General features: G+C 37.2%; 1 protein-coding gene and 3 non-coding genes across 5 annotated transcripts in view; 2 read left to right on the top strand and 2 right to left on the bottom strand.

The window, feature by feature from the left end:
- angel (protein) overlaps positions 1 to 23488 on the bottom strand; it is a 144319-nt gene that overhangs the window by 51261 nt on the left and 69570 nt on the right. For both annotated transcript variants that reach the window (XM_069831142.1, XM_069831143.1), the window contains exons 6-7: positions 17380 to 17683; positions 5062 to 5332 (exon numbers count right to left, since the gene is read on the bottom strand). In XM_069831142.1, coding sequence (XP_069687243.1) covers positions 5062 to 5332; positions 17380 to 17683 — 575 coding nt within the window. The remainder of the gene's footprint in view (positions 1 to 5061; positions 5333 to 17379; positions 17684 to 23488) is intronic.
- Positions 17827 to 17898, bottom strand: TRNAS-GGA (transfer RNA serine (anticodon GGA)). The gene has a single exon. It is a non-coding gene; the product is annotated as a tRNA-Ser (tRNA).
- Positions 18563 to 18634, top strand: TRNAS-GGA (transfer RNA serine (anticodon GGA)). Its single transcript has one exon. It is a non-coding gene; the product is annotated as a tRNA-Ser (tRNA).
- On the top strand, positions 18945 to 19016 carry TRNAS-GGA (transfer RNA serine (anticodon GGA)). The gene has a single exon. It is a non-coding gene; the product is annotated as a tRNA-Ser (tRNA).

The raw sequence follows: 23488 nt of genomic DNA, 5'->3' as shown, positions 1-23488 counted from the left end.
GCAGGTAGGTGCTGAAAAACCTGACACCCGAACACAAAATGCAACGTTTAGGAGCAGCACTGACATTTCTGCAACGGTATCACGATGACGGAGACGAGTTCCTCGACAGGATCGTCACGGGTGATGAGACTTGAATTTCGCACTTCACTAAGCAGCAGTCAATGCATTGGCGGCATAGTGGATCTCCGGTCAGGATGAAATTCAAACAGATGCTGTCGGTACGGAAAGTGATGTGCACGGTGTACTGGGACAGGAAGGGCATTCTGCTCATTGACTTCCTTCCAAGAGGTGAAACAGTGAACGCTAACCGTTACTGTGAAACACTGCGAAAATTGCGACGTGCCATTCAAAACAAGAGGCGTGGAATGCTTACTGCAGGTGTTGTGCTCCTCCATGACAATGCTCGTCCACATATGGCTCGGCGCACAGCAGCTGTTTTGAGGGAATTTGGCTGGGAGTTGTTTGATCATCCACCCTACAGTCCTGATCTTGCTCCCAGCGATTTTCAAGTTTTCTTGCACCTCAAGAAATTCCTGTCCTCCGGTGAGCGTTTTGGCAATGACGAAGAGCTGAAGACGTCTGTCACACGCTGGTTCCATTCATAGGCGGCAGAGTTCTACGACAGAGGGATACAAAAGTTGATTCCACGATATGACAAGTGTCTCAATTCTGATGGTGGCTATGTTGAAAAATAGCTGAAACATTGCTGTACCTGTTGCCAATAAATGTTTTCCTGAAAGTGTTTTTTTTAATAGGGAAACTTACTTTCTGGATGCGCCTCGTAGAATGGACTCACACACAGTGCAGTTTACACTTTAGTGCACATTCTGGATGGACTCACACTCACTTTGAGAGCCATCTTCATTGATGTTTTCTCTCAATCCAACTTTGCTCTCTTCAATGATGTTGTCAAGCCAACTGTTTGAAATATTTGATATATGTTTTGTACTTCACATTCAGTTTTTCACCAGTCTTTTCTTTGTAATAATCACAGAATAACCCAAAGAGAATCTTGATATTTAGGTTTGGGTTATTGGACAATAGTAGATCTTGCTATGTGGAATCGATTGTAGATGGACTGCAGTAAATCCCATTATATTGTTGTTCATTTTATATGGTCCATTTTCATGAGAACCCCTTTTTTTCCCCTCAAAATTTTCACCTTTTAGTATTTTCCCTTGTATTACTCTGTCTTTTGGCAGAAATTTTGAAGAGTCCCAAAATCATTTGACGATACACCTCTTGCTGAACACCACTTCGACGCAGAGGATATGTCCATGTATTTTCATGACTTACTTTTGGATTTTAAGTTACATTTACGACTAGGAGATTTTTTTGATAACAAGCCTGCCACTGCAGCATCCTGCAATAACTTTGTTTGACCACTGTAAAATATTTCGAAGAGATCTTCCCATTCATCAGCAGTGAATTTGGAGAAACATTCCTTCTTTCAGCAGAGATAACTGGTGCAAAAACGTACCTTCAACAATAGCACATACGTAATATCATGTTGTTTATTCATTTTTCTGTCTTATCCTTTTAAGTTCATTTTCATGTCCTCTCTCCTCTTTTTTCGTTTATGTTCATTTCTTTCCATTTTGAAACAATTCAGATCGCACACAGATCACAACTGCTACACACAACAAAATTATACTAGCCTACTTGCAGTGCCTGTCTAAAGCTGTGTTGATGTTTGCTGCGTTCCATGTAGGAGTGCATGGGTTCATTAAATTAGCTACCCTGCCCTCAGTTTACAAGATATTGAAACGAAACTAAGTAAGCAAGAAGATTTTAACACTGAGAATCGAATTAAACATTCTCCCGAAAAAGGGCCTATAGACCCATGGGCCCCTTTTCTGGCTACCACCTCAATTGTTATTACATTACAAATAAAAATAAAATACGTAGCTTTTTTTTTAGAAGAATTCGACATGAAATGATAAATCATCTTCACATTTGTCTGGCATAGTTTGTAGGTACATGGAAAACAAACACTCGCTGTTGTACAGTAAACCAAAAAAAAAAATCTATTCCCTGTTTCTGTTTCTAAGGGATATAACTTAGACTCCATTGTTCCTCTGTGCATCCTCAACTCGCACATTTCCAGTTGCAAGTAGGCTGTCCCACTTGTGTCTTGACCAAACCCTCTGCATTAAATAACTACGAAAATAGTCAAAACATGCTTGATTGAAAAGGAAACTGTTAATGAGCTCATGTTAAGACATTCTCTCAAACTGTGTTCATTGTTAAAAAAAAAATAGTTTTCCATATTAACTGTAAAGTTGCGAAATTGCAGTTTGAATAAAATAATTATCGAAAAACTTAATAACTTAAGAGGTGACAGACAGACAGACAGACAGACAGACAGACAGACAGACAGACAGACAGACAGACAGACAAACAAATAAATAAATAAATAAATAAATAAATAAATAAATAAATAAAATTAACTCAAAACTGTTGAAATGCATAACAGAACAACTGAAAAATGGATTCTATACAGAGTGATACAGTAACTATGTTACAAACTTACAATTATGAACAACTTTCTTACAGGAACCTATGTCTGGAAACGTTCTGTTTGGTAGTTACAAGCCTAGATATGTTAGTGTAACCACCTAGAATCGAACTCAACGCCATATTTTTTAAGTTTGCACATTGGTGAGTTATCATAAATATAGTATAAGCCAATTGGCATCATAAATTATATTTTGACTGTTTAAACCTTGCACCTTCCCTTGTAACTTGCTGACATACATGTCATTTATGGAAGAACAAAAGGAAATGGGAGGAAAGTTGCAAGGTTTAATCAGTAGCAGCTCGTGGCTTTTTGTTTTGGGTGTGCAGTTGTAATTTTTATAAAAATTACTAAATATTTAAATAAGCATACCTGAAAATTACTATAATAATGGCTATCAAATATTCCACAAAGCAAAAAATTGATAGTGTAGATGTCTGTACGAAAATTTAATCGTTTCTTCCTTCTTTTCGGCCTTTGTTTAAGTTTAGGTGTCACTCAGGAGCTTCTTTTCAATATACATGGCCAGCACACTAAGTCTAACCTTAAATTTCATACAAAATAATCTATCTGTATTTCATTTGCACAAATTCAAGAGTTTTTCCAATAAACATTCATATTAAATTTTCGATTCACCTCCTTCCCTTTCAAATTACTGTACTACTTTGTACCTACTACATTATTTTGAATAATCAGCTATTTTTCTATAGTTAACCTAGAGAAGTTTGTATTTTTCAGTTTCACAACAGTATTCACTTTAGAAACATAAAACACTTTACCACTATCACACAATAAAATTATTCCTCACTCTTCTGCAGAAAAAAAAGAAGAAAAAAAACTAATTCACACTTTATCTGCACATTTCAGCATGGTGCGAGAATAATAAAATTGGCACCCTTCTCAAGACAGCCAACAAGATTTAGAACATTCATTTTATTTTAAAAATAACATGCAAAGGTTTCATAAATAAAATCACACAATATACTGTATAATATCTCAAATTTAAAATAAATAAATGAACATAATTTGTACAAATGTTTCTGGATTGTGTTCTTACGCGATGGCATGAGTTTTGTTCTGAATTGTTCCTTAGTCAATAGATGGAAGCATCCTGTGTATGTGAGAGTATTGATTAGTGAGCTCGCTGTTTTGACTGCATGTTGACAAGTAATGATGTGTGCATGCAGTACCAGCTTGGAGATGATGCTCCTGGAAGATCATATTTTGTGTACACCCTCCCTTCACACAACCAAATCTTCACTCGCCTACACACATGCAGATGCTCACCATGCAAAGGTGTATAATAGGAATAGAAACGATAAATTAAGCAAAAAGAAACAAAACGAAACGATGATGATAATGATGATAATAATAATAATAATAATAATAATAATAATAATAATAACAATAATAATAATGTGAAGTACTGTTATTGAAACTTATCTAAGTTACCAGTTAATCTGAATACATTGGAAATGTAAAGATAATTGCTTAGTACTATCATTTATGAAGTAAAAATACAATTACTTAGATATTTAAATACGAGTATAATTACTGTTCAACATATGAAAAGGCAATCAATTCATTAAACTAGTCTGAAAAAAACTCAAATTATTTATTATTCCTTACGAGTATTACATTTAAGAGTGAATGTAATTTATTATACCAACTACTTAGTACAGTATGTGTACATGTGCCAGTGCGTATATACAGCCGCCACTAGGTTTAATCAGTCACAATATAATTTATAGTACCGTCTAATTTCCGGCAGCCAATCGCGTTGCAGGTCGGCTATATTTAAACGTGTGCGTCTTGTGAATCGCTTATGAAGATGTTATTCATTTCTTAAGGCTCGATAAATACTTAATATAATCACCCGCCATTTTGGCTCTTTCGTTGGCATTCACAGAAAGTACACGAAGACGTTATTTGCCACTCAATTATTTGCTGAATTACAGTGCATTTGATTTATTATCATAGGAGCTATGACATGATAATGTTTAACGGTGTGGCAAATAGATTCCTCATCTGGCAGCTCGGCAACGAAAGAACAAAAATGGCGAACGATACTACCTACCTAGACTTTATAGAGTCTTCACTTTCTAAGACGCAAGCAAAAAGGAGGAGTCACGCATGGAATAACACTGTCGCGACTATTCAATGCCAACTAGCTTATACCATGTTTATGAGAAATCACCAACGTTTGAAGGAACAGGTTCAAACTTCAAAAGGATGGCTTTGAGTTCGATTCTAGCTGGTTGCACTGATTAATATATCTAGGCTTATATCTAACAAACGAAACGTTTCTGGACATGGGTTCCTATAATATAAAAGTTGTTCATAATTGTCTCCTGTATCATCCCTAAAAGTTTAAAACAAAGTCGTTGAATCACCCTGTATAGGAATTCGTAGTTATAGTCTATTGTCTCAATGAATATCACACATCACATAATAACTTTACTGTTATTAGATTAAAAAAGTATCTAATGTATAAAATAAATTACAATTACTGATATGTTAGTTTTAACATAACTGACATTTACCTTCAAGAGTTTCAACTCAGATTTGTGGTCCATCTTCTCGATTAGGCGTTTCCTTAGAATTCCCCAATGCTGGCATGTATCCAAAATATCCAAATATTTAGGAAGAAATTGTTTACTCAATTCTCGTCCATATGGGAAACAGCTGAGTGTTCGACTACATAGTCCTTCATACTGGAGCACTCCTTTGGTCAATAATTCATATACACCTGTATATGGTGTGAAGTTCATGTCTCCTGTGATTATAACTGGCCAGTATGAAGGTTCACCATGCCTGCACAACATTCAATATGGTTTAGTAATTGTCCTACTTTTATGTGGTCACACACATGGTTATGATTGAATCAAAATTCTATCTGGAAATACTGAATAAAAACAGAACAAACCTAGAAGCAGGTAAGATTAGTGCTGAACACTTTACAAGGTACCCATTATGCCTATCTGTTTATCTGTTAACTAAATTTTGTTCATGTTACTATAACCTTACAGAAGTCTTCTAAACCTTCACAAGATTGCAAAGAACCAATTTTTATAATTTCTTGATTCGAACATGACAGCCCACTGCAAATCTCACAGAACTTGCAAAGACATCTGCCCACAAAGCATGCAACTTGGGAAAGAAAATGGCTTTAATATTGCTTGGGGCCCAGTGCCAGGCCTAGGCAGGCAATTTCTGGGGGGGGGGGGGGGGGGTTTTCTCCCTCTCTTCCTTTTTTTTTTTTTTTTTTTTTAAAGTGAAATTTGTTTTTAAAACACTTGTTGGTAAATCTTTACTGAAGTTTGTTCTTCTTGAACATCTTGTGGAAGTTGGATATTGTTTCATTATCACATTGTCGCAGCGAGAGTAAAAGGAAAGTGTGCAGCTGCATAATTATATTGTAAAACCGGTAAAAGGTAAAGGTATCCCCGTAACATGCCATGAAGGCACTTGGGGGGCATGGAGGTAGAGCCCCATGCTTTCCATGACCTTGGCACTAGAATGAGTTGGTGTGGTCGGCACCACGCTCTGACCGCCTTTTACCCCCGGGAAAGACCCGGTACTCAATTTTATAGGAGGCTGAGTGAACCTCGGGGCCGTTCTGAGAGTTTGGCAACGAGAAAAAATCCTGTCACCACCTGGGATGGAACCCCGGACCTTTCAGTCCGTAGCCAGCTGCTCTACCAACAGAGCTACCCGGCCGCTATCACATTATTATACTACGACATTACTTAAATTTAACTGCTTGTATAAACAAGAATGCATTGTTGAAAATCAAATTGGATGTGTGTTTATTATTTATCGCTATGAATAGTAACCACAGCTCTCAGTTACATTTCCAATACATTATATCGTCAACAATATTATTTAATCACTTTCCAACATGTGCACTATAAAATTGGATATTAAAGGTTTATTCCGCAAAGAGTTAGGGTTTATTTTTCACTTTATTTTATACTTCCTATCGAAGTAAGAAATACTCGTAATAACAAAATTATACCACCAACAAAACCAATGCTTAAAAATAAAACCACAGCCTGCCTTTCACAAATCAATTTTGTTCCAACAATGAATAAGTTTGAATTTATGTTTCTTTGCATCGAGTCTGATGTGCTTCGTCAGATCGACTGAATGCTTTCTCTGTGAAGAAAGTACGAAGAAAATCTTTATAATTCACAAGTAAGAAGAAGATATTTTGATTCCAGTAATTTATTGTTTTCTGAATTCTAACATTTCATTTAAAACTAATTTAAATTAAACATGACCTGTATAATAGATGCTCATAAACTCATAGGCGGAGAGAGAACCGTTTCTTTGGGGGGGGGGGGGACAAAGCAAAACCATGGAATCCCCATATAATGGGGTTATGGGGAACATCAGTTACCTCCTCCCCCCATTATAGCTTGACTGTGGTACAGTACAGTACTTATAACGGAATATGATCATTTAATAAAGGTATTTTGGGGAGGCATGTTTCTTAGTGTTACATCCATATCTGCGATGTTTCAGACCGAATTGTACAGGGCTTGAACTGTAAGTCTACTACAAATTATAATAGGCCATAACTTAAAACAATCTTCCTCTTTTTCTCTCTCGTACATATACATCAATAAAACTACGTAACAGTGCTAACAGAAACTTCTTTTTATATAAAGTTTACCTTCCTGAAGATATTATATGAAATGTAAACTCTATTTTATTTAATCTCGTCTGTAAGTTTATATATTATATCGAGATCACTTTTCTTTTTTCTGCATAGTTGTGCAGTATGTTATTCATATTTCTCCAAGTAGCGTCCTGAACACCTTCAGATTTCTAGCACATGAGTACAGGCTGTTGCAAAAGAAATATTACATTGCTTCGATTCCTCAAATGAGGTACAGAAATTCTTATACATTCAGAAATTTAAAATAAATATTATAATCCAGATACATGATCTGAAGACATTAATTCGTCAATTTAAGCACAGAAACTTAATAATAAACAATAGCAAAAAAAGTTCTTATGAATTCAGTATTTTCTAACGTTAACAAAAAAAAAAATTCTGACAAGTTTGGGGGGAGCAGTGCTCCCCTATGTCCCCCCATAATTCCGCCTATGCATAAACTGTTTGTGGTAGTTGGGGGGGGGGGGCGGCACCATACCTAAATCCGACCCTGTTAACAATGTATTATGCAATTTCAAAGAGATGAGAAATGAAGCTACAGTCTTTCACTGTTAAATGACAGCATTGAGTATAAAACAGAAGATGTCACCAAACTGTGTATTCTCACATATTAAATTTTAGATTCACTGATTGTTTAAATGAAAAATAGATTTGAATATTTTGAAGAAACAAGTTTTGTGGGACTGTTGAATGAAAAAAAAAGTTCAGTGACTATATATTCAGTTTTTCTCGCAGTAAAGTTACAAAATTATTGCCAGTAGCCTATCCATTTTTCGAAGACAAGCAACTGAAAAATTAAATAAGTATTATCTATGTCATGATCATCATCTACATCAAGATAGGCCAAGTTGATCTATTTCGTCTCAGAAGTCACCCTCCCATCATCAGCGGGGTCTTCCTATGTCTCTTGATCCTATGGGTTTATATCGCATTGCCTGTTTTGGCAGTCTATTATTCATCATTCTGAGTATATGGTCATGCCAATTTTGTTTATTATTCATGATTTTGTCGTTTAAATTATATATATTCAGCTGATCTCGTATTTCTTCACTTCTCATATGGTCTGTGAGAGAGTATCCAGCCACATATCTTAGAACCTTCATTTCTGCTGTTTCTGTAATTCTTCTGTCCTTTCTATTCATTGCCCAGTTCTCCGAGCCATAAGTCAAAATTGGTACTGCCATAGTTTTGTAGAATTTTAGTATTGTTTCTTTCTGAGTTTTATTTTTTAAGGTTCTCTTGATAGTTCCACATATATTTTGGAATTTATGAACTTTGTTTTTCAGGTCTTCTTCATAACTGAATGTAACTTCGCAGCCTAAATAATTAAAATGTTGTACCTGTTCTACAATTTTATCATCAATCAATATTTTAGACCTTCTCGGGTATTTTCCCTGTGATGCCAAGATTGTTAGATTATATGTTTTCATTGTTTTTTCCAGCTGAAATGTGGCTAGCTGCAATAACAACCTGATCGTCGGCGAACAGTATTGTATTTAACGTTGTTGCATTGATTTTAAAATTATATCTTAGCTGATTTTGACATTCATCAATCATTGCGTCCATATAGATATTAAGTTATTCAATTCTGGAACTTCGAAGCCTTCGTCATTGAGCTACTTCACTACAATGTGGAGTATAAAACATGATAAAATGATGAACAATATTTTCTAGTGGCAATTCGTATCTTGCTCTGAAGAATGGGAAAGTGCTAATTTAACTGCCCAAAAAGTCTTTCAATTATGACATGCTCTCTGGTTATATTAAATGTGTTATAGAATCTTTGTACTAGAGTTCTTAGATTTCTGTACAATGTCACCAGCAAGGTTGAGATTCCATAGCCTGCATCACCGAGCAGCAATGCATTAGGATGGTATCTTAACATAATTATATAAATGTCTGAATTTCTCCAAATTCAAGAATCATGTAGCTTCAGAGGCTTTTCCCTGTGCACGTTTATGCTAGGGACTCATTTTCTGTAGATACATGGATCATATGTGGATACTAAGAGGAAGGCAGAAAATAGAACTGGAGAATGTTGGGTTTGCAGTGAAAGACCTGTCCTTGGACAGAACACAATGAATGAATGAATGAAGTTGTGATTTTTTTTATTTTCACGTGAGTGCAGTTCACTACTCCTATAGGGTGAGAGAAAGTTTACACAAAGCAAGGTAAGCAAGAAACTGGATCTACTGGTCCTTTCTAATTATATTTTTGTTAGAGCACGTGATAATGTTTTGATATAGTACTGCAATGAACACCGATGTCTTCACCTACTACACACTGAAAATCTGAGTCACCAACATTGTGTAGAAAGATGCTCTTTTATATATATATATATATATATATATATATATATATATATATATATATATATATATATATATATATATATATATAAGAGCACCACCACTTTCTTCTTCTACATGACCAAAAAAATGCTCGGCCAACCACTGCACAGTTTCTTTCGAAAATCGATATAAAGTTTCGTACAGTTCTTTTATTTTATCTCTGCCGATGAGTGACTGGTAATTTCAAATGATTTATCTTACTCGTGGGCGTCAGAGCATTGTGAACTCATCTCTTTCTCTCTTTCTCCCTTCCGCAAACGTGATGTTGCACTGAGGCAGAGAGATAATACAAGATCTGTAGTCTACAGTTGAGTCTCTACGCTCTTTCTGTTCTCTTCTTGGACGAACTATCATCATGTACTGTGCCATTTCACTTTCAAAAGCAAACAGAGTCACCCATAGAGCTAACTCAGGAAAAGATGAGATATCTCTGAGAGAAAAGTGACTGCTTATATTTTACCACATCAAATTACAGCGGGTAAGCATTCTCTCACCAATACTCAAGGGGCAGAGGTCAACCCAGAGTAGACTCTCTACCCAGGAATGTTTTTCTAGAAGGCTTATATTTTATCACACCAAATTACAGTGGATAAGCATTCTCTCACCAGTACTCAAGGGGCAAAGGTCAACCTGGAGTAGACTCTCTTCCCAGGACTGTTTATCTCTAGAAGGCTTATATTTTATCATACCAAATTACAGCGGATAAGCATTCTCTTGCCAGCATTGAAGGAGCAGAGGTCAACCCAGAGTAGACTCTCTCTCCAGGAATTTTTATCACTCGAAGGCAAGAGATCTCTCGCAATTCGCGAGTGAAGAGAGGATGCTCAACTTTTATCACATCACCCAATGTATCCTATGTTTCCTCTATTAATCGGGTCCATACAGTCAGCACACTCAGGAGTGTGGCCCAGTCTACTGGCCACATGGGAGCTGCTAACTATGGGACATGAAGGAAATAATCTAGTATATTAAGCATAACAAAATCTGACCGAAGTAGGGGCTGTTTAATAATATAAAGAAAGAAAATGAAGTAAGAGACAGATTAAATATTCATGGATTACTACATTAAATAAAGACATTTTTGTTAGTTATCAGAGTCTTTTGAAAGAGAATGTGAAGTGCTTAATGTCAGGAAGTACTTTTCAATATCTGTCATAGTTTCAGTATTATAATGAAATACAACTATCCTACTCTGCCCAAATATCATACTAGCTCTAATTAAGAATGTATAAAATGGTATTAATGGTTTAAATTTTGCATAATATAATAAGGTAGCATTTTAAAAGTCTTACATCCATTACACTCGTTAGAAATTTAATATGAAAGCCTGCAGAGTGTTACTGAAGTATATATGAAACACTGAAGTTTTTATGTGAATCAGTTGGGATCACATCACAATATGTTTGCTAGAATATAAGGAACAGCCAGTAACACAAGAATATTTGGTGTACATTTAAGATGTTGGCTTGGCTTACAGAGACTGACAACTTTCTGTAAGGAACTTTGGGACAAGAAACAGCTATTTAGTCATTTTATATTGGTTAGGGTTCTTTCATTTGTTGTAAATTTCTAGCAATAGATCTTCAGTTTTGTTTTATGATAGGCTTATAATTTTTACCCCTTTAAACTCCATCAACGTCAGCTCAAACTTTGAATCAAATGACAAGCATAGTAACTACCATAGTAACAACTTCAATGGACTACTTTATATATAGTGCTCGAATATCTATGTTAGGTAAGACACATTCTGAGACAATAATAATAAGAATCTGGAGGACAATGTGGGAAGATATGAAGTGAACTGGCATGATTATGCGTTAGGAAAGTTTTATGAATGAAGAAAGATGGCCAGAAGGCATACATGAACAGAAGACAGCAAAATGTTGTAAGAAAGGTACACCACAGAAATTACGGTATCAGGGTACAATCAAAGTGATGCAGAACGCACAACTCAACTTGGAAGATGCTCAAAATGGCTAATCAGAAGATTATGAGCAATGAAATGATGATCAGCTATATAAAATCAATATGGCTGGTTGATTTGTTTTCAATGCTGATCAGTTAACAAATAAGACATCAGCTCTTTTCAACTGATTTTGATTTATTTTATACTCGTTTTAAAGTTTTATACAAATACTACTAGTATATAAGTGGATATCATTATACATAGAAGGCTATAGTTATTGCAATTTTGGTTCAATATGTTCCTACTCTTTTCTCAACATGCCTCAACTTATCATTTCGATCAGAGTTCTTCACAATAATGTCCATGACTAGGATCTATGGCCCTAATGGCTGGAAAAAGTTTGGGGTGGAAACAACTTGTACTTGAAGTGTGATATTTCAGGGTCAAAGTCAGTAGCTCAGTAAATCTTCATTAATTTATATTTAGTAGTATCACTGGCTAATGGAAAGTTTTCATTACTAGTAGTAGAGTAACAGAAACTTGCTTTTATTCATAACAGTGGAGTGGGAGAGAACAACAGTGCCACTAATTTAAGCTCTTTTCAGAGCGTCAAACAGTGGCGACATCTGTTACCAGAAAATGAAAACAGAATAACAGCAAGCCTGGACATAGAATTTAGCCTCTAACCACAAGCCCATCCAATGGAAAACGAACTTAAGACTTGAATAATATCGAGGGAAAAATTGTTCCAAGGCTGGGTATCGAAGCCAGGACCTTTGGTTAAATGTACCAACGCTCTACCAACTAAGCTAACCGGGACCTTTGGTCAAACGTACCAACACTCTACCAACTGATCTACTCGGGAACTCTACCAGACACTGATCCAATTTTTCCCTCTATATCCACAGACCTGAAAGTGGAATGACAACCGTCAAGCAACCAACATTGAGTGAACTTAAGACTTTCTTCCCTACAAGTCCATCATCTTCAGCTGGGATTGAACTTGCCTACTTCAGATCTAGGGAAAAATATGGTAATAACTAGACCACTAAATCTGATGAATACAACGAAAATAGAGATAAATATAGTAATGACTATAGAAAAAAAAATATATATATATAAAGTGATTCTGTGACCTTGTTTCAGACTTTTAGGGATAATAGAGGAGATCATTATGCACAACTTTCTTATAGAAACATTTGTTTGGGAATGTTTCGTTTGGTAATTATAAATGTGACATGTGTGCTAACCAGTTTAAATACCAGTATTCATTACTGAAATTGTTCAAGCTGTCTTCCACCAGCCTCAATATAGAAGCATTACATCATGCCATCAACTGTCAAAACCGTTAAAAAAATTCCTGGTATGTTCCTGATGGTGACACAAGACAATTATGATCCTTGCTACTAGGTTCTCTTCTGATTTGATCGATGTGTCATAAAAAAAGGACTTTGAATAACTGAATTTAAGTCAGTTGAACAGGCATGCCAATTAAGTGTACCTCTTCTTCCAATCACCTCACTGGGAAAGAATATTATTAAGGAGATCTTGGGAGAACTGTCATGTTGTCACCACATGCGCTGCCAAACATCATATATAATAGAATGTCAAGTAGCTCACGAATCACACTTAGACCAACAAAATTGTAATAAATAAACGATTTGACAGTAGATATGGCCCTATTAATTGACCATGCACTGCACCACTACACACATTCACTAGAAATCACTGTTAATGGTTACTAATTATATGAAAATATGGATTTACATCAGATATTACTATTTCTGCTGTTAAATACTCTGTACTTCAAAATGGGGCTCCTGAATACACTTCTGCAAAAACCACATACAGAAGTCCAATCTTCTTCTTCTCTTCTTTCACTACCTCCTTATTGCTGCCTAAGCAGCGTGGAGGGGTTGCCTCTGATCCATTTCTTATATTGTTCCCGGTCAGCTGCAAGAAGTTTTATTTGTGCAATCGACTTTCCCCTTATTTCGACTATCTCCTTGATAACTTCTTCCCACATTAATCTTGGCCTCCCTTTCAAGCTACTTCCCTGCGGTTTAGCTTCTGCAAACTGCCTTGTCTTTCTTCCTCCTTCCATTCTTTGGATGTGTCCATACCACCTCAACTGTTATTGTTCTATTCTTGTTGCAATTCCTCTTTAATGCGTTCATTTCATATCCGGTCTCTGCTAGTTTTACCTGCTATTCTCCTTAGTACCTTCATCTGTACAGCATTCACCCTACCTAAGTCATTTTTTGTTAGACCCAGCTCTCGCATCCATATATTAGTATTGGTTCTATAATTGCTTTCTGAATCCTAGTCTTTGTATTCTTTTCCAACTCTAACTTTCCAAATATAATGTTATTAATTGCGAAGTATGCCAAGGTTGCCTTTTGGACCCTGTTATGGACCTCTACTTAGAGTTTTCCTGTTCGGTATATTCGGGTTCTAAGGTAGTTGCAGGACTCAACTTGTTCTAATTTTTGTCCTGAGCACATGATCTCTATATGTTCCACCTGTTCCTCCGTCCTTGTAACCATCATAACTTGACTTTTCTTCATATTAACTCTCATACCCCTTTCTGGCAATGTTTCCGTCCATTCTGCCACTGCCTTTTGTAGTTTGCTCTCTGTATCTGTTATGAGCACTAAAGCCTGTACATATACTGGTCTCATTTTCCACATCCCAACTACAGATTTATCTGTTTTGGCTTTACATGTCTTCATTATTTCATCCATAAAGATGATAAATAGCAGTGGGCTTAAACTGTCCCCTTACTTAATACCTCTCTTCATATCAAATGTACCTGACATTTTCCCATCCAAATGTACTACTCCTTCTACCTTTTGAAATACCGACTGTATAGCTCTCATCAGCTTCTTAGGGATTTCTTTCTTCCTCAAAGCTTTCCACGTCTCTTCTCTAGGAGCTTCATCAAAAGCTGAATGTAAATCCGGGAATCCTAGATATGCTGCTTTTCCTCTGTTTAACCATTTATCTATTATAGTTCTAACGGAGTGGATGTGGTCTTGTGTTTGTCTTTCTTGTCTAAAACCTGTTTGTTCTTCTTCCATGTCTGGTTCGACATGCACTCTTAATCTTCTTTCTAACACTCTAGGGTATAGTTTCGCAATCACATTGATTAAGCATATTGCTCTATAATTTTCACACTTTGATGAATCACCTTTTTTGTAGAGTGGAATGATGATATTTCTCTGCCAATCCTCAGGAATCCTTCCTTCGTGCCACACAGCCTGGAAGAGCTCAGTAATCTTCTGCCACCAGCCTTAATCATCTCTGGAGTCACCATGTCCTCCCCAGCTGCCTTCTCGATTTTCATCCTATCTATGGTTTCCTCTACTTCCCATTCATCTGTTTCTTCTTCTTCCTCTTCTTGTTCACTCAATTCATTCCTATTTATTTCCTTATTTTCTTCTGCATGTGGTTGTTGTATATCATTAAACTTTTCTTTGAAGTACTTTCTCCAAACTTTTAGTATCTCTTCTGTCTCTACTTTCTAATTATTTTCCTTATCTTTAATACTTCTTACCCTTCTTCCAAATTTTCCTCTAGTGTGTCTCAGTATTTTCCAGAAATCCTTATTATCCTTATTGTATTTTTCTTCCAGACTTTCTCCAAACTCTCATCATGATTTCTTTTTTGCCTCTTTCACCATATTTTTACAGCTATTTCTCTTCTTTATATAATCTTCCTGGTCATTTAAATGTTTAGTACTTTTATACTTTATCCAGGCTTTTTTCGTCTCCTTTATTGCATTTCCCCGCAGACTTCTTTGCATGCCTGAAGAATGGATCTTTTCATAATTTGCCATTTTTCTTCTACTGCGTCCTGCACTACTCTTGTTGTTATCTCTCTAAGCTTCTCTTCTAGCTTTCCTTTATATTCCTCCTCCTTCTGCTCATTCTTAAATTCTTCCCATTTGATCTTCTTGTAACCTCTCCTCTTCTTGCACCTGCCATGCACAAAAAGGGTATCGGCTACTAGTAAGTAGTGATCTGTCGACAGTTCAGCTCCTCTCACGACCTTCACATCTCGACAGAATCTTCTAAGTTGTTTTTGCAGTAAGAAGTAGTGTATGATGCTCTGTTGTTGTTGTTGTTGTTGTTGTGATGATGATGATTCGAAAGTAATTTGATTTATTCTTTTGTGCTTAAATATCGAATTAGCAATCCGTAGTTCATTCTCAATGCAGAAATCTATAGTTCTCTGGCCATTTCCATTCAAGGTTGCTTCACCTGCGAATCTCCCCATAGTGCTCATGGCCGCTTGATAATTATTTCCCACTCTTCCATTAAGATCTCCCACTATAACTTTTCTCCTTCTATCCTCTGCACTATCCATTTGTTTCTGCAATTCCTCATAAAAATAATCTTTTTCTGCGGCTCCCGAGTCTTCCATTGGTGCAGATACCTGTATCAGAGTAATCAGTATTTCCACTTCTAAATCCAGGTACATTATTCTTGAATTAATAGCTTCCCATGAAGTAACTTTCCTATCCATTTCCTTCATTACAATAATTCCTACTCCTTCATTTGCTCTAGAATTCCATGATACTCCTGAGTATCTCAAAACATGTCCTTTGTCCAAGGTCTTTACCCCATTTCCTTTCTTTCTTACTTCGCTAATACCCAGCAGATCAATCTTATATATCTCCATTTCTTGAATTACCTCTACTTCTTTTCCATTTAACATTTTAATATTCCACGTTCCAAATCTCAGTCCATGTTCCTGCCTTAGTCTTCTTCTGTTTTTCCGATCTGTTCTGAGGCTTCCAGTATTTCTATGAATCATTAAATCTACCTTGTGCAAGTGACTAGCCTAGCGACAAGGTGGCGATCGGTGACTTCTTTACAGTGTTAGTTCCCGCACTGGAGCACTTCTGTCGGGGGCTCTCCCCTAGCCTTTGGGTCAATATCCTTACCGCAAGGCAGCAGTGACTCCGATCTTCCACCTTCTTTGACACTGGACTTCCTATCTCTTCTGCCGTTGTCCTCGTCTTGAGAAGTCCAATCAAGAACCATAATAATCTGCTCTCAGTGCATGCACCCTTTAGCCATGAAATGATGTTTGCTTAAAACGCTCAGAACTGCAGATTGCGAAGAACCCATCCTGTATACAATACTTCGTGTACTCACATGCATGCTTGCTTACACAAACCACCACTTCTTTCTTCAAGGTCAGGAGTTCTACAAGTTCTTGCACTATTTTCATTGAAGTTTACTTGCAGACGTTGGTAAAGTCTAATAAACATGGTATGAACTGGTTAATGTCTTAAAGGAAATTCTAAATGATAAAGCCTTAGAGCTTGTCTTCCACTTTCATTTGCTTTTCCATATATAAAATGCATATAAGCAAGTTATCTCAATGTAAAACTTTCAATGATAAACTAGAAACAGTAGTAATTAATGAGCTTCTACTGTAAACCTAATGTCATTCACCAAAGGAAGATGCGTTCAAGCTGAGATTGCAGTGACAATGGCCCTGAGTTCGTCTGCTGCCTATCATAATGTGCATTGTAAAACACAGTTCTGTATTCAAATAAGCTTTGCACTGTTTACAAACATCAGCATGGCAATATCAAGCCTACATTAAAGCCTAAACAATGATTTACCATGACTCCTTACACTACAAAATTGTGGTTAAAGTGAGTATTCTGAGAACAAACATCACATTACCAAACAAAATGTTTCCGAGCATGGGTTCCTATATGGAAGTTCTTCACAATGATCTCCTCTGTCATTCCTATAAGTCTGCAACAAAGTTACAGAATTACCAGGTATGTTTTCCAACCTTTTACCCAATGCAGGTCTGTGTAATTTTAACCTCCTGATATAGGAACAAGACAAACTGAAGATCAACTTATTTCTTAAACCTTAATTTTGTACGTACATACCTGAAACTTTCAAAGGCAAACCTTTCCACCTCAGCAAGAAGAATTTGCATCTGAGCCAGTTTGACATCGTGACGTTTTTGGTTAAACAACAAATGCGTTGTTGCTACTACCAAGTGCTTATTAGGCTTTCTTTTAGGAGATAACTTAACTATCAAACCAACATTGTGACGGTTGAGAACATCAATGCCAGGTTGATAGTATTCAACAGATGTGTGATCTACCTGTTGAAACACGTCTGTCTTGTAGTAGATAGCAACACCATCTACATTGCCTCCAGTTCGTTGTTTATAAACGCCTTCATAACCTGCAAATAAAAGATCTCTAGTTTGAATATGTATGCAACTTCACTGAATATTTATTTTGATGTACCGAAGTACATGTGATATTTCCATGCAGATATTCTGCTTTCTCAGATGATGAGAGAGAGATGGAACGGAGAAAAATTCTCTCCGGCGCCGGGATTTGAACCCGGGTTTTCAGCTCTCCGTGCTGATGCTTTAACCACTAAGCCACGCCGGATACAATCCCGACACCGTTGAGAATCGTCTCAGATTAAGCTCCATCTCTTGGGTTCCCTCTAGTGGCCGCCCTCTGCACTACGTCATAGATGTCTATGCACGCAGGACCGAAGTCCATACATGTGTAGAGGTGCACTCAGATGAGTGACTGGTTGGCCGGGGTCCGACGGTATGGGCGCCGTCTTTAAATCACCAAGTGATTTATTACGCATATCATATTTATTTTGATGTACCGAAGTACATGTGATATTTCCATGCAGATATTCTGCTTTCTCAGATGATGAGAGAGAGATGGAACGGAGAAAAATTCTCTCCGGCGCCGGGATTTGAACCCGGGTTTTCAGCTCTCCGTGCTGATGCTTTAACCACTAAGCCACGCCTCTCATCATCTGAGAAAGCAGAATATCTGCATGGAAATATCACATGTACTTCGGTACATCAAAATAAATATGATATGCGTAATAAATCACTTGGTGATTTAAAGACGGCGCCCATACCGTCGGACCCCGGCCAACCAGTCACTCATCTGAGTGCACCTCTACACATGTATGGACTTCGGTCCTGCGTGCATAGACATCTATGACGTAGTGCAGAGGGCGGCCACTAGAGGGAACCCAAGAGATGGAGCTTAATCTGAGACGATTCTCAACGGTGTCGGGATTGTATCCGGCGTGGCTTAGTGGTTAAAGCATCAGCACGGAGAGCTGAAAACCCGGGTTCAAATCCCGGCGCCGGAGAGAATTTTTCTCCGTTCCATCTCTCTCTCATCATCTGAGAAAGCAGAATATCTGCATGGAAATATCACATGTACTTCGGTACATCAAAATAAATATGATATGCGTAATAAATCACTTGGTGATTTAAAGACGGCGCCCATACCGTCGGACCCCGGCCAACCAGTCACTCATCTGAGTGCACCTCTACACATGTATGGACTTCGGTCCTGCGTGCATAGACATCTATGACGTAGTGCAGAGGGCGGCCACTAGAGGGAACCCAAGAGATGGAGCTTAATCTGAGACGATTCTCAACGGTGTCGGGATTGTATCCGGCGTGGCTTAGTGGTTAAAGCATCAGCACGGAGAGCTGAAAACCCGGGTTCAAATCCCGGCGCCGGAGAGAATTTTTCTCCGTTCCATCTCTCTCTCATCAACTTCACTGAAGTTTTTGAAATAAAATAACGCATTTTAAAGCCTGATAGAACTGATATTTAAACCTTGCAGTGAATTTTGGTGAAGTCCGGAGGGCCTAATTAGTCAAATACACTCTCCTCACCTCCATGCTGGCCACCCCCCCCCCCCCCCCGGAATCTTTTAAGATGCAAAAGAGAGACTGATGTGCAGAAACCAACAGAAGCTACCACATTTATCTTTCCCAAGAAAAACAGCAACTATGGAAGAGACTAGTGAAGTGCTTAATGTGGAATCTGGAATTGAATGGGGCAGAAACATGGACATTACGACGAAGTGAAAAAAAGCGAACAGAAGCATTTGAAATGTGGATATGCAGAAGAGTGGAAAGTATGAAATGGATAGACAGAATAAAAAATGAAGCTATGTTGGAAAGAGTGGGTGAAGAAAGAATTATGCTCAAACTGATTAGGAAGAGAAAAAGGAATTAGTTGAGACACTGGCTGAGAAGAAACTGTCTACTGAAGAATGCATTGGAAGGAATGGTGAACAGGAGAAGAGTCCGAGGCAGAAGAAGATATCAGATGATAGACGACATTAAGATACATGGATCATATGCAGAGACTATGAAGGCAGAAAATATGAAAGATTGGAGAATGCTGAGTTTGCAGTGAAAGAGCTGCCCCTGGGCAGAAAACTATGAATGAATGAATGAATGCAGTATTAATAAATTGCAATGATTTTGTTTGCATCTGCATATCCATTTATGCTTAATTCCATGTAATTAATGGCAGGAAATAAAAAAAATTATTTTTTTTTTTTACAAATGAAAATACAGACACTTTAGTGTCAATGGAATTGGTGATAACGAGATGATGAGGCCGAGGATCTGCCATGTGGTTACCTGACATTCACCTTACAGTTGGGGAAGATCTCAGGGTGGGGAAGGGGGCCCAACAAGATAATCAGTTCAAGTAGGAATCGAACCCTTGTCCAGCAAACTCCAGATTAACAGCAAAAACGCTATACTGGTGGTCCAATATCCCAATATCACTGTAACATATATCTGAATTCCCTTCCAAATCGACAAGAATAATTGTGTATTAAATATCCTTTACAAAGAAATTTTTTTTCTCCAATGCCACCAGGTTGTCATTTTTGACATTTCTGGTCTCTCCTGGCAATGGCTTATTTGTAGCCCACTTCTGAGGTTGGGGCGTCTGGAAGGCAGCGTTATGTTACCCCGAAAATATTATGACAGAATTTATTTTATTTTATTGGGTTATTTTATGATGCTGTATCAACATCTCAGGTTATTTAGCGTCTGAATGAAATGAAGGTGATAATGCCGGTGAAATGAGTCCGGGGTCCAGCACCAAAAGTTACCCAGCATTTGCTCGTATTGGGTTGAGGGAAAACCCCGGAAGAAACCTCAACCTGGTAACTTGTCCCCACCGGGATTCGAACCCAGGCCACCTGGTTTCGCGGCCAGACGCGCTGACCGTTACTCCACAGGTGTGGACATTTTGATAGAATGATTATGAAATGCCAGAAGAGGTCTTAAACCTAAGCCTAACCTAATTTCCAGACCACAGACGAACACAGGAACATTCAAGGAAAAATAACCGTGTTGTAACCAGAAATCGAACCTGGGACCTCATGAACTGTAGTTATAAGTTCTGACCACTAGCCCATGAGGCTGGTCTACAAAGAAAAATTCAATGTTCTTAAGTCATCTGCTTATGGTTTTCGAAAGCAAACCAATGTTAACTGTAAGGGCTCATTCACAATGAAAATGTTAACATTAATGCGAGGAATAAACATATGACATGAACGTAAGATTTGCCTTACTATTCACAGTGCCAACAGAAAGCTAATGTTAAAACAAATGAGTGTGCTTCGATAATGAATGATGATGTTGCAGTATAATTTATGTTAATACAAGCTGTTAGCTTCTGTACGTGGTGATATTAATTAAAATAAAAATTTATTTACTATAGTAAGTGTGAACCCACACTTTTTTATAAATTGTGATAGAAAATCTGAAAAAGTACAAGTTTCCAGGTATCGATCAAATTCCAGCAGAATTAATACAAGAGCATGGAAGTGCATTATCTAGTGAAATTTATAAGCTTGTACTTGCTACTTGGGAAAAGGAAATTGTACCTGAATAATGGAAGGAGTCCATAATCGTACCTATCATTAAGAAGGGGGGAAAAGACTAACTGTAATAACTTTCTAGAAATATCACTTTTATTGATGTCATAAAAAATGTTGTCCATTATTTTTTTGAGAAGATTATCCCTGTCTTTGCAAAAATGTGAAAGATCAATATTTTTTTAATTAAGGTCAGATCTGAGAAATACACTCACGCCTCCATCCTCAAGAGTTTGTCTGCCGTAACTGACACATAATGTAGATCCTTCCAGTTAAGAGAGACAATATTTCCTGTTGTTTCATATGGTGTTCAGTAATACATAGCACATTCGGATTTAAATGTTCAGAATCTAAGGATGCAAGGAGTTCATCAGTCTTGTTTCTCATACTTCTTATATTCTGATGGAATACACTGAATGTTGTTTGTGTTACAATTTGTTGATTCTGTTTATTGCTATTATTGTTGTCATTACTGTTATTATTTTGACTTTTTTATTTACCCAAAAAAGGACACGTCCTATGACGGATTACAACTGGAATTTTATTGTCATGCTTGCCATGGTCACACTGAAGAATGTCAGCAATGAGATGCGTTAGCAAGTCCTTGCCTCGAGAATCCAAATGCAGTCCATGATTAGTGTATTCCTCTCTGTGTCTATAATATTAATGTGGGCCATGTCCCTCCCCAACTGAGCCAAGTCAATCCGCAAATTTACACTCTTAGCCCTCCTAATCATCCACAGCTTGTGATGCTTCTGGAAAAGCTTCACAAAACCCACATTGGTATGGCCAATCCTCTGTGCAATGTTGTGTATATTTCCATCAATTGAATAATTGAGGTTCCTGTCTAGACTGTTTCCTACACCCCCCCCACTATAATTACATTATGTTCTTTCTCAAGATCTTTAGCAAGTACAGATAGATAGCCTACGACAATGAACAAAGAAGCGTTGGGTTTGAAAAAGCTGGTAACAGGATATTTCTCACCCAATGAAGCCTGAAGCCATTGACTTATTCCTCTGCCATGGTTGCTACCTATCAAAAGTATCTTCCTCCTATGCTTGGGCTCTGATATTTGATATTGAGTTGGAAGGAGCATCAGATTCAGGTTCTAGAGAATCCAGAACAGAGAATCTGTTGCTCAGTTCCACTTCGGTATTAGAAGTAGCAGAGGCAGTACTAGGGACACTGGAACTCTTCCCTTTATGCTTCAGATTAGAGACCACCTTAAACTCTGGTGATTTACTTCTAACTTTAGGATCGTAGATTTCAAGGCGGCAATTTCCTCATTAGAAATAAGTAAATCAGACACACCAAAAGAAATACAAAAACTTCTAGCACTGGAAACGATCAATACTAGATACCCTACAGAAGAATGGCTACACATATATACTGATGGATCAACCACAGAAAACCTTACTGGAGCTGGAGTTACATGTACACATTTTTCCTTTTATCATTCTGTTGGCAGAGGCACAACAAATTATGATGGTGAAACAGAGGCTATACACATTGCTCTCTGACAATTATTAAATCTTCCCTTAAATAAATATAACAAGACAGTAATTCTTTCAGATTCTAAAGCTGCAATTCAGGGAATATGTTCAAATGCTACAAAGAAGTCAACAAAAATAAGAGAATGCTACAAAATGTTAACACAACTCCAAAAAGTTAATAAGATTGTCCATCTCCAATGGATTCCAGCACACTGCGGAGTCATGGGGAATGAAACCGCAGACACACTTGCCAAGAAAGGCACAACAATAAAACAAAAGTCTAAATTTAATTTCTCATATTCCTCAATAAAACGCTTGATCACTACAAAATTTTCTCATTCATACCTACAAGAAATAGAATCAAATGCTAAAGACAAAAAATGGATTACACTACTTTCCAACCCAGATATATTATTATTGTATCTCCAATGGGGGGTAGCCCTATTTTACATATGTATGCTAGGGCTATAGTTTTACACAAAAAATAGGCCTAAGCAAAAAACAAATTGAAAAGAAAAATAAATTAGCTTACACAATGGAAATAAAACCTAAACAATCCGTAATTTAAACATTGCGATTGCAAATCAAACATCAGTCATCAATTGAGACATACAGAAAACAGTTACAACACATAAACAAAACATTTCTTATAGCGGTACTCTATAACACAATTAAGCAACTTTCCCTAACATACATCATAAAATACACAATAGTTACACAAACACAATCAAGCATCCCATAACTATGACTCACATACACAACAAATCAAGCATCCTCTACAACACATACACTTCAACATAATAACCAT

Source organism: Periplaneta americana, chromosome 7 (assembly GCF_040183065.1).
Source record: "Periplaneta americana isolate PAMFEO1 chromosome 7, P.americana_PAMFEO1_priV1, whole genome shotgun sequence".
Classification (NCBI taxonomy): Eukaryota; Metazoa; Arthropoda; class Insecta; order Blattodea; family Blattidae; genus Periplaneta; species Periplaneta americana.
Note: the sequence above shows the minus strand (reverse complement) of the source record. Positions and strands in the feature narration are given on the sequence as shown.